At 27.5% G+C, this 12,725-nt stretch overlaps 2 protein-coding genes across 11 annotated transcripts; one reads left to right on the forward strand and one right to left on the reverse strand.

Moving 5' to 3' along the window:
- Positions 1-302: 302 nt before the first annotated feature.
- On the reverse strand, positions 303-3,929 carry LOC103568653 (phosphatidylinositol N-acetylglucosaminyltransferase subunit C). 9 transcript variants are annotated; one of them, XM_014443851.2, is made up of 7 exons: positions 3,693-3,929; positions 3,295-3,385; positions 2,913-3,158; positions 2,766-2,825; positions 2,663-2,689; positions 1,874-2,094; positions 303-1,200 (listed from the first exon to the last, which is right to left on the reverse strand). In XM_014443851.2, exons 6-7 carry the CDS (start codon positions 1,892-1,894, stop codon positions 325-327), a joined length of 897 nt encoding a protein of 298 aa, XP_014299337.1. In that variant the 5' UTR covers positions 1,895-2,094; positions 2,663-2,689; positions 2,766-2,825; positions 2,913-3,158; positions 3,295-3,385; positions 3,693-3,929; the 3' UTR covers positions 303-324. The 9 variants fall into 9 exon arrangements, with proteins under 9 accessions (XP_014299337.1, XP_014299336.1, XP_053595852.1 ...); XM_014443850.1 differs by lacking the exon at positions 2,913-3,158; XM_053739877.1 differs by having other exon boundaries at positions 2,663-2,825.
- Positions 3,930-4,112: 183 nt separating this feature from the next.
- On the forward strand, positions 4,113-10,207 carry LOC103568656 (transcription initiation factor TFIID subunit 6). Of its 2 annotated transcripts, XM_053739875.1 has the most exons (7): positions 4,113-4,442; positions 4,636-4,954; positions 5,713-6,320; positions 6,409-6,588; positions 6,707-6,923; positions 9,585-9,658; positions 9,740-10,207. In XM_053739875.1, the coding sequence occupies exons 1-7, from the start codon at positions 4,290-4,292 to the stop codon at positions 10,067-10,069; spliced, it is 1,881 nt and encodes a 626-aa protein (XP_053595850.1). In that variant the 5' UTR covers positions 4,113-4,289; the 3' UTR covers positions 10,070-10,207. The 2 variants fall into 2 exon arrangements, with proteins under 2 accessions (XP_053595850.1, XP_014299335.2); XM_014443849.2 differs by having other exon boundaries at positions 9,585-10,207.
- Positions 10,208-12,725: the final 2,518 nt, after the last annotated feature.

The following is a 12,725-nucleotide window of genomic DNA, read 5'->3' on the forward strand; positions in this document are numbered from 1 at the left end:
AGAAGTTGACGTAACGGTCAAGAAAAAGGCTAATCCCTCATTAAAAACTCCGATTAAATCTGGTTGAAACTCAATCGTATTTTTATCAGATTCATTCGAAAACAAACGTTCAATCAGAATTTTTCGAGAGCGTTCCATGTATCCGATTAAATTTAAATCGGATTCTATCAGAAAATAGTAATTTCTTCCCGATTAACTTGCTGATTTCTACTTAAATTTTAATCAGATTAATTCTGAATATTCCGATTAGAATTTCCCAATCTGATTCAATCGGAGTTTTTAATCATGGATATATTAACATATAATTTTTTTAAAAATAGCAGTTTATTGTTTAGTAATAACAGCTTCGTCCCACGGTCCATAAATATTCTCTTTATATTTTTGCCACCTTACATACCACAATGGACAAATGACAGAAATAAAAATAGTTGCGATAATAAATACCAAAGATAATATCGTTGATACAGTAATCAAATAATACAATGCTACTAAAGTTAACACTAATGATATAATAATATTATTATTCTGTTTAATAGATAACAAGAATGGTAACAAAACGAAACATTGCACAGCAACAGTAAGTAGAGAAAATGCATGTAACGGCGATATCAAACGCGATGCCAACATCAACGATCCAAAAATAGATGACGTAATTGATAACGAGTCTGATAACGATACCGGCGGCGAGCCGTATTTGCTAAATACCAAATGAATAAAAAACATGAATATTGTCATTGCATAAATGGTATCAGTGCTTACTGTTTCTGTCAATGTTTTTAATACAGGCGACAATATATAACCGAATACTAAAAATATCAAAGCTGTACGTGAATCTTTTGATACTCTTGCAATATTGTTTGGAAATTTTTTAATATAAATTAAGTAACCAATTAATGTTAATAACGTGCTATAAATAAATATATTATTTGGAGTCGCCCATTCACTTTTAAGCCAAATAAATACCATTACAAATAAAATAACGATACTCAATTGTATCGATATACTGGCCCCTAATGTCAATGCTTCATTTATAGTCACATTGTTTGGTTTTATATTTTTCCGAAGATCATGTAAAAATGAACTGTCTGTATAATTATCTGGTAATCCATGATTTTCATATAAATTTTTTCGCCATGGCTTTGTCGTTAATCGAAAATTGTAATGGTAACTCATAGTTTTACTGTTTCTTCTTGGATATAACTGAAAACAAAATATTTTACAATGAATTTGTTGATTACCCTAATTGAGAGATCTAATTTGGAATAATTTGAGATAACGTAACTCTTAATCATTTTGAATAATTCCAAATTGTCGGAATTATTTTTCTTTCAAGCATAAATTTCGAAACAAGTCGTCTTAAGTCATATTGAACTAAAAAGTAACGAAATATTTTTTTTTTTTTTTTTTTTTTTTGAAATTATTTAAAAATATTTATTTTGTCGAATTATTTTGAATTGAACTAAAAGAGAAAATAATATCGCAATTTCTGGTATAATTTAAAATCATTCCAAGTTTAGAATTTTTAATTAATTTTTGAATTATTTCAAACTATAATTTTATTGTATGATACAATAGAAAGATAGATCAATATATTTGTTTGATCCTAGAGCCGTAGCTTCTTTTACGGACCATAAAAAAATGCAAATAGTCATAAAATATACAGTTTTTAACAAAAAGATTAATTAATTAATCATTAGTATTAAAAAAATGACCAAAACAAGCAATCCTAAATTTTTTAAAAGTTTGTATTGTCGTTAGTTCCAGCAGTAAAGATCTGAAATACAATATGAAATAATTTAGATTTTTCAAATCATTTCAAATTAGATTTCTTAATCAGGCTAACTTATTAGAGACTAATAACTGCTCAAGCTACAAAAAAATCATAATGGTCCATAATTTGGAATTATTCCATGTGGTGTTAAAATTCAACAAAGAACCTGGGTTAAAAAATACTCAAGTTATTTATAATTTAAAATTTTTCTGATGTCTGGTACATTGGCACTCATTGAAATTCAACGCAAATATTCTGCGGATCGTTTCTAACCCACAGATTATGTTGATTCTAACACAATATTTTTTATACTGTGCGATTATCTAAAATGTGAATAACCAAATGTAATTATAAGACAAAATTATCAAAATTGTCATTTTTATGAGAGCAAATGTAGCAGACATAGGACAATTTTTTTTTACATCAATAAAATGAAATAATTAAAATAATAAAATTTAAAAAAATGCATGTACTGAATTTTAAGTTTTCTAAACATGCATTTTTTTATTTTTAGTTTATAAACATATCAATTTATAATTTAAAGGTTTTAAAAATTGTCAGATGTCCGCTAACTTTACTATCATGTTATTTTTTTACGAGCGTCAATGTAAGGTAAGAGGCCCAGTTTCTGAACTTTTTAAAGTGCCGGTTGGGGTTATACTATAATAATTAAATTGAGATTTAATTTAATGAGAACAATAATAATTCTATCAACTAGTTTATGATTTGTCAAATAAAGTCATGCGCGTAAAATAATTATTTGAATTGAACTAATAATTTAAATTGACGTTTTAAAAATTGACATTCACAGACTCAGTTTCTGACCGTCACAGTGGCCTAGTTTCTGGGCCTCAAATTACACAAACCATGATTAGGTTATAAAGTACTTACTAAGTTTTAATAAACTAAAATTATTATCTAGATAAATAAATTAAATATTTATTATAATAAAACATAGTTTTTCCATATTTAAAATATAAATAAATAAAGTTACTTTGACTAGCGCCTGTTCTCATTACTTTTCATCGTAGCTCGTTGTCTTTTTTTGTAAACTCTTGAATGAAAAAACAATAAAAAAATTAATTTCGTCATAATAAAAATATTATTCAACTAAAAGAGTCATAACAATTTAAATACTAACGATATTGACATTATTTTTATAATAATTTCATCACTCCAAGAATATGTACTTTCAAGATCTAATTATGATCTTTTATTTTTAAAAATGAATATTAAATGTTAATTTATCACTGTATGATGAATAATAGTAGAAAATAATTTTAAAAAACTATAAATATTGATATTTTTACATTTAATAGACATGTAATTGAACAGATAACCTCGTGCGCAATAAGTTAGAATTTTAGAATCAACAACTCCATCATACCTTTAAAATTGAGTCTAATTATTGACCCTCAAATTTAAACAACAAAACTCATTTTAATGTTTTATAAATGTATTAAAATAAATTTTAATGAAATATTGATCTACCCATCTATTTTTAGTTAAATTTTTTTACTTACATGATAATTAGTACACAAATTCAATCGTCGTACCTCCTAACGTAAACTGTTTAGGCTCTGCTCAAAAAATGTCTTCCTCAGCCACTTATGGCTAAAATATTTTTTTTTATTCAGTTAATATTTTCTGTTTTTTAAATTGACATTAATTAGGCTCGGAATAAATTACAATACATTAAGAAAAAATTGATTTTCTTTTTAAAGTTTAAGTTTTTTAAGTAAGAAAAAAGTTGAAAAGGTCAGAAACTGGACCAGGCTCAATAACTCGGTCTTTTACCTTAACAGACATGACAATTAATAAATTTTAAATAAATTAATTAAAATAATGGAACTGCAAATTGATGCCCATGTCAATTTTTCATTTATCTAAATATGAATTTTTAAAATATTATCCTACTTACATTTCATTTATTCCACAATTTAAAAACTGGCTACTTGTCAGTTGCATCCGGCCTCATATTTTTTTATATTACCTGTTTAATAAATAAATTATAAATTTTTCTTCATTGAAATTCTAAAACCTCACGAAGAATTCATATCCTTTTTTAAAATTTAGATAAACAAACAATTAAGGTTATTTTAAATTGTAAATAAAAACATTCCAAGAGTTCATGACCTGATTTCATTTCCATGTGCGAGAAAACGTGACAATTAACCGTAAAAATACCAGCTTGGAGTAATTTCTATTTCTATGTAGCATGGCAGCGACTCCTATCCCCTCTCTCAGCATGGAGATTTACCTTGAGCCCAGTGCTGCCAGAACGTGCGATATTTTTACCCCCTCCTGAGGTGAAATAGCATTGAGTGTAATGGCAGGAGGGGGTAAAAAATATCGCACGTTCTGGCAGCACTGCTTGAGCCCGATGTGTTTTCTGTTTTGAATCCAAGCGGATTGAAGCAGTGATAGTCTAGGTTATAAAAATAAACCTCAAATAATTTATAACTCAATAAGTTTATTTACAAACAAGTGAAATAACAGTTCAAATAAAATAATAAAAATGGCAAGTGAAAATGATTCAGTGTACGGCACAACTTTGTCCCAGGAGTCAATGAAAGTCATCGCCGAGAGTATTGGCGTTGGGAACCTACCTGATGAAGCTGCCAAAGATCTTGCTGAGAATGTTAGTTATCGACTCAAAGAAATAATTCAGGTATTATTTTAATATTTTATTTATTGTTGAGTCCATTGTTAATTTATCTATTGAATTTTTTAAATTTTTCCCAAATTTGTAAATTTTTTTTGTTAAGCAAAACGATTTTTCAAATTTAAATAACACATGGTCTAGACTTTAAGAGAAAATTAATTTTTTTTAGAAATAATTAATTTAAATTATTTGGTTTTAGGATGCAGCGAAATTTATGCGCCATGGAAAACGTCAAAAGTTGACGACTCATGACATAGATCATGCGTTGAAAATAAAAAATATTGAACCAACTTATGGGTTTTTTGCGAAAGATCATATTCCATTTCGGTTTGCATCAGGTGGCGGTCGTGAGCTGCATTTTGTCGAAGATAAAGAACTCGATTTACAGGACATGATATCTGTAGCTGGGGGTCCATCGTGGCCGAAATTGCCATTGGATGTGACATTACGAGCGCATTGGCTTTGTATCGATGGAGTCCAACCAACGATACCAGAGAATCCACCGCCTGTTTCAAAAGGTATTAATTTCAATAATTGCATTCATACTTTTCCTTGCGTATACAGTTGGCCACATTTCTGGAAAACCTGGAAACTGCAGGGAACTTCATCACAAAGCTGGAAAATTTTTGACTTTCTTTGTTTTTGACTGAAAAAATCAGATATATTTTTTTTTTCTGTTAAAAATGTTCAAAAACTGGCGCGGCGCGAATGCAATTGTAATATTGCCTAAAAAAAAATTAGTAGGAATTGATTCCAATAGCAGAAAAATGAAGCAGTTAGAATAAAAAAGGCTTACATGCATATGCCTTGTACCTTTCAATTTTTTTTTTTTTATTTCAATTTTAAGCGTAGAATGTGTCTACTACTCGATTGGCAATAAAAAAAAATGCGCCCTTTTACCTTTGCAAAGGTAAAAGGGCGCATAAATTGTTATAAGCTCTTTTACCTTTAAGCACGCGAAATGTTTGTGATTATATCCATATCAATGATAAACTCTTTTTTTCTGTAAAATATATGAAAGACTTTATGAGAATATTCTTGATTTTTAAGTCAAATGTCGATCAATTTCTAATTTATTAATTATTATTAATAAGTAATTTATTTTTAACATTAGGGCTCATTAATTACTTCTAATTGAATGAGAGTATAAAATAAAATAGAATTCAAAATCTATTATATGATAGACTTTTAAAAATTTGGGTAACTGGGGTGACCCCATGTTTCCCTATTCTATAAAACGTTTTTTAGGTCTAATGAACTTTTTTTTAATTTTCAGACGTTCAAAAGATTGAAAGTGTTGATCCAACAGCAAAACTAGTGGCAAAAACCACAAACGTTGGTGTTGGAAAACCCGGTGGTGGAGGCAAAGGTCATAAACTTCGTAACGTCGAAACCGTCCACGTAAAACAATTAGCGACTCATGAGTTGAGTGTCGAGCAACAATTGTACTACAAAGAAATCACAGAGGCTTGCGTGGGTTCCGACGAAGCACGTAGAGCTGAGGCACTTCAGTCGCTTTCAGCAGACCCAGGGTTACATGAAATGCTAGCGCGGATGTGTACATTTATAGCTGAAGGTGTTCGCGTTAATGTTGTTCAAAATAATTTGGCATTATTGATTTATCTCATGAGAATGGTCAAGGCATTGATTGACAATCCGAGTTTGTACTTGGAAAAATATCTTCACGAGCTGATACCATCCGTCGCTACGTGTATTGTCTCGAAACAATTGTGTATGAGACCTGAAATGGACAATCATTGGGCTCTGCGTGACTTTGCGTCGCGATTAATGGGTCAAATTTGTCGTAATTTTAACACTTCAACTAATAATGTTCAGACTCGAGTTACGAGAATGTTTAGTCACGCTTTAACTAAAAATAGTCAAGTAATTAGTCATTTTTTATTATTTTTCCTAATAGTCGTATTTTTTTGTCAACTTACTAAACAAAAAATTTCTAATTAAAAATTTTCAGACACCTTTGGCTTCACTTTACGGTGCAATAAGTGGTCTATGTGAATTGGGACCGGAAGTAATAAAAGCTTTGGTGATACCAAAAATAAAATCAATATCAGATCGTATTGAAACTTCTGGCGAAGGATTGACATCAAATATTGATAAAAATGCAGCTGGACACATTAAAACTGTTCTAGTGGTAAATAATTTTTTTATTTTAATTATTATTTATACAAATGAGTGATGCTAAATGACAGTCATTTTCGATTCGTACTTTCAATTTAATTTAATTAATGATATTTATTAATTTAATAAAGAAAACCGTAGCTCCAATTTTGAAAACAATTCGTTCACCCCCGGACTTTGTGGAAGAGTATAAACTCGATTATGGTTACATTGGTCCAGCATTGTGTTCAGCGGTAGCTAAAGCCCGTACTCAACCGATTACGACAACAGTTACTCCAACGGCTGTTGGATTAACGGGTAATCAACAACAAAATCCCACTGTAAGCAACAAGAGCTTGGTTCAAAATGGTAACATTTTTTTTTATTACCTACATGGAGAAAATTTTAGTGTTGTTTATTTTAAATATTACTCTAAATCAAGTAATCTTGGGCCATTATGACTTTTTACTTTTGACTTACGAAATTTTACTTTTTTAGTGAGTAAAGATCAATTATGTGGAGCTTTTAAATTCGAGACAGATTAGAACCTTGAGTGAAACTTTTTTAATTTTGATAGTAAAAACAAAGTTTACCTAAGGTAAAAGACCCCGTTATTGACCTGGTCCAGTTTCTGATTTTTTCAACTTTTTTCTTACTTAAAAAACTTAAACTTTAAAAAGATAATCATTTTTTTTTAATTTATTATAATTTATTCTGAGCCTCATTAATGGAAATCTAAAAAACAGAAAATATTAACTAAAAAAAAAAAAATATTTTAGCCATAAGTGGCTGAGGAAGACATTTTTTGAGTAGAGCCTAAACAGTTCATGTTAGGAGGTACGACGATTGAATCTATGCACTAATTATCATATAAGTAAAAAAAATTTAACTAAAAATAGATGGGTAGATCAATATTTCATTAAAATTTATTTTGATACATTTATAAAACATTAAAATGAGTTCTGTTGTTGAAATTTGAGGGTCAATAATTAGGCTCAATTTTAAAGGTATGATGGAGTTGCTGATTCTAAAATTCTAACTTACTGCGAACGAGGTTATCTGTTCAATTACATGTCTATTAAATGTAAAAATATCAATATTTATAGTTTTTTAAAATTATTTTCTACGATTATTCATCATACAGTGATAAATTAACATTTAATATTAATTTTTAAAAATAAAAGATCATAATTAGATCTTGAAAGTTCATATTCTTGGAGTGATGAAATTATTATAAAAATAATGTCAATATCGATAGTATTTAAATTGTTATGACTCTTTTAGTCGAGTAATATCTTTATTATGACAAAATTATTTTTTTTATTGTTTTTTTATTCAAGAGTTTAAAAAAAGACAACGAGCTACGATGAAAAATAATGAGAACAGGCGCTAGTCAAAGTAACTTTATTTATTTATATTTTAAATATGGAAAAACTATGTTTTATTATAATAAATATTTAATTTATTTATCTAGATAATAATTTTAATTCATTGAAACTTAGTAAGTACTTCGTAAACTAATTATGGTTTGTGTAATTTGAGAGTCTGAAACTAAGCCACTGTTAGGGTCAGATTGCGACCTGAAAAATTCTGAAGGTCAATATCTGAGTATCTGAATGTCAATTTTTGAAACGTCAATTTAAATCATTAATTCAATTCAAATAATTATTTTACGCGCATGACTTTATTTGACAAATCATAAACTAGTCGATAGAATAATTGTTCGTCTCATTAAATTTAATCTTAAATTAATTATTATAGTATAACCCCAACCGGCACTTTAAAAAGTTCAGAAACTGGGCCTCTTACCTTACAAGCAATTTTTCATCATAAAATAGGTTTTAAAAAATGGTATATTGTAAAGTAAAAAATGGCAGATTAAGATGAAATACTCACAATAACCGATTAAATATGGGACTCAAACACAGTATATAACCGTATAATTATATCACTTTATCTGCTGTTAAAGAATTGCTCACCAGTAGAGTAACCCGCATGGAAAAGCTATATATTGTTAAAAGTATATAATAAAATATATGGTGAATATGTGATAAATATATAGCGGCAAAAATATCTATACTGAAAAATATATCTTTTTTACATATATCCGATTATATATTTATAATAATATATTTACTCATACATAATGTTTTATATATTTTTCTATATATCTCTTATCTCATATAATGCTCAATATATTCTTGCCATATATGAATAGTATATATATAATTTATAAGTATAATATAATAAACTTGATATATACTTCCATATATTTTGACCCATATAATTAGTGGTATATAATTTCTATATAATTGATTATATATGAAAGAATTTATATGTTTAAATATGTGGTTCGCAGTATATTGGAATTTTATTTTTCCAATATATTAAAACTTACATTTTTCGCAATATATTGAAAATTTTATTCTTTCAATATACTTTTTCAATTTCTACACAATTCCACAAAAAAAAGTCAAGTTTTTTCTTTTTTTTTTTTTTCTTTTCAATGATCTTGCATTTACTGAATAACTAATGTAATAAGAAAAGTAAAAAAAAGTGCCATATATTTTACAATATACTGGAAACCATATATTTTGCAATAATCTGAAAAACATATATAAAAAATACAAAAAATACTATATATTAATTAATATACTACTTTCAATATAATATATCAATATAAAAAAAAATATATTAAAATATATACGTAAAACATACAGAAAAAAGTCATATATTGATAAATATATTGATAGTATATTCTAGCAATATATTTTTATTCAATATATTATCATATATTAATACGGCAAAAATATTGATGATATTTTATATATTGCACAATATATTACATTATAATATATGTATATTTTATCATATATGTTTTCACATATAAAGCTTTTTCAAGCGGGAAAATATGGTCCAGAAATGACCTAAGATTACTCAAAATTACAAAGTAATTTTAAAAAAAAAATTTTCTTTGTGTAGAGTTAAATGTTTTAAGTATTTTTATAAAAATATATATTTCCTGAACAGAACATATCCCAGTGACGAATCCAACTCCAAATCAACAACGTACGATAGTGGTTGGTTCTGGTAGAAATCCAACGGTAAGTTCAGCTGGTGGTGCACAAAAGTTTGTTATTTTGCAATCAAGATCTCAAACCCCAACGAATACAATAATCCAACAGCAGCAGCAACAGCAGCAGCAACAACAACAACAACAGCAGCAGCAACAACAACAACAACAACAACAACAACAACAACAACAACAACAACCAACCCAACAACAGTCACCGCAGCAAATAAAAGTCATGCCTGGCAATGTAAATGTTCAGCAAAAGTCACAAATACAACCTAATCCATCAAAATTAGTTGTTGTATGTATGGCTAATGCGAGTCAAGTGAACACTCCAACTGTTTCTCAAGTGACGTCACTTAATCCAAAACCACAAAATATTTTGATAACGCAAACAAGTACCGAGCGGTCACTCAGTCCAGAAGATCAATCGTTTATGTGATTTACTAAAATGTTTAAATCAAATTTTTATAATTTTATTTAATTTAATTAATTTTATGAATCAATGTATTGTATAGATATATAAATTTTTAAGAGCAGACATAAATTAAAAATAAATAATTTTTGAGAAAAAAAACTATACATCGAGTTTTCATTTTTATTAATATTTTTTTTCTTTTTTTTTCAAGAGAGATATTTTATTTTTAATGTTAATAAATTTACTAACACTCGAAAACTATAGAATATATAGACTTTAGTGTTTTGACGCAAAGGACTTGAAAAGATAGTATCAGGTGACATGGGGTCCAGAGACAAAGCCCTGCTGGAGAAATGAGACATTTAAACAAAAAAAAAAAAATTTATCATTGTTATTTTGCTTAAAACATTATAAATGTTTATCGTTATTGCTATTTTGTTGTAAATATAAAAACTTGAGTAAAAAAAAAACAAGGTTCAACTAGGGTTAAGAATTCTTCAATGACAATATTTGCAATTAAAAATTAAATTTTTAATCCGTAATTGAAATTATGACGATGCGAATTACGAAATTAATTTTTAATTCAACAACATGAATTGAAAAATTGAAAAATTAATTTTAATCCAGAGACGTGGGATTCACAATTTAAAAATTGATATTTAATTCGGCACGAAAGATTCAAAATTTAAAAATTAATTTAAATGTACACACGTGGGATTAAAAATCGAAAAACTCATTTTTAATCAGACAAATCAAATTAAAAATTAAAAAATTAGATTTTAAATTGACACGTGGGTTTAAAATTTCAAAAATTAATTCTAATTCAGAAACGTGAGATTGAAAATTAAAAAATTACTTGTTAATTCAAACACGTGGGATCAAACATTGGAAATTACTTTTTAATTTAGATACAGTACGCAATCAAATAAATAATCAAGACAAAAAATTTTACGGCACTTATAACATGAAAGAATACTGTGTTACTTGACCTTCAAGTTTAAATATTTTTGAACTTAGTTTTGATCGTCAGATATAATAGAGTTTGAAATAAAAAGATCATTCATAGTTGAGACATTTGAGAATTAAATTTGTTGAACAATTTTCAGTGTAAACAGAAAATTTAAAATTAAAATAACACTAATCCGATGTTCGGAATTTAAAATTTTTTGTTTAATTTTTGATAGGAAAATAGAAAATCAAAAAACGGAATGTAATTTTTGAATCCCTTTTAGCTATGGCTAATTAAAATTTTTTATTTACTTTTCAATTATTAAATATGGAATTTGAGATTAGAAATAAATTTTCAAATCTAGTTTTCCGAATTGAAATTGTTTATTTAATGTTTTATTATAAAACGTAGATTTAAAAACTAAGCCATTACATTTTAACGCTACTTTACGAATTAAGAATTTGAAATTCAATTATTAGTTAAAAAATGTAGGATTAAAAATTAAAAAATTATTTTTAATTTGTTGTTTTTGGATTATGAAATATAAAAAAAAATTTAATTGAAGCACTTTTGCAATTATAAATTTAATGCGCTATGTGCAACCCTGGGCTCAACTGCGAATTGTTGAAATCTTAGTTACAGAATACACGGCATTGGATCATCCACTCCCACTCTTTTATAAAAAAATATAGAGAGGGCGGAGTTTAAAATCAGGGAGGTTTCACAGTATCGCTGACATGTAACGCCATCTGTGTGTGAAATTTCAGACTTAATTGATTTGATTTGATTTTAATTGTTTTAATCGCCAAAAAGAACTAACGTCATCACACTATTTTTCGATATTGAAGCACAATTTTTATTTTTGTACCACAATTCATTTTAGTCAACGATTAGGAAGATTAGCGACAGCTTTGAATCATTTTTTCTGTAAACATTATAGTTGAGCTGGAATTTTAAATCCAAGAAAATTTTTTTCAAATTTCGCGGGTCAAATAAAATAAAAAATGTCGAAAATTATTTTATTATTTACAATTTTGGTGATAATTGACTTTTATGCCGATGTAGCCACGGCATGTCAAGGCCGAATAGTAAGTAAAATTAAAATTTAATTTGTTTCGTTGACTTTAGACTTTAAAGACCTGATGGGAAACTTTTCAAATTTCAAATTTACGTCTTTAGTATTAAGGACTTTCCTGCAGAAAATTCGCTTTTCCTATAAGTTAGTATCCTCAAAAATAAATGAAATTTTTTTTCCGGATTTCGCGTGGAAAATTAAGAAAATTTCGATAAATGGAAATATGCAAAATGCAATGAAATAATAAAATTTCTGTCATTTTAGTGCGATGATTCAGGACATAATGGGTGTTGCTATGCTCATCTGTGTATGTACAAGCCAGGAAGTTCAGGGAATGTGAGGACTTGCATGTCATTTATGTTAGATCCGATGTATTTTCCTTGGCAATGAAAAAGAAGACAAACAATTTTGAAAAATTTGATACGATGACAGACAGCACGTCAATGATATACAAAGTGGTCTATAGATATTGTATCGCAATATGTCATAAAATAATACATTGTAATTATTAATTACTTAACAATAAAATAGAAAGTGAACGCAATGTTTTAAAATTTTGATTTTCACACTTAAAAAATTAAAATTTTGATATTCTAGTCAAGATTGACGTTTGCGATTACGTTTTTTTTACGTATATAAGACAATTTATCCAAAAA

This window comes from Microplitis demolitor, chromosome 6, assembly GCF_026212275.2.
Source record: "Microplitis demolitor isolate Queensland-Clemson2020A chromosome 6, iyMicDemo2.1a, whole genome shotgun sequence".
NCBI lineage: Eukaryota > Metazoa > Arthropoda > Insecta > Hymenoptera > Braconidae > Microplitis > Microplitis demolitor.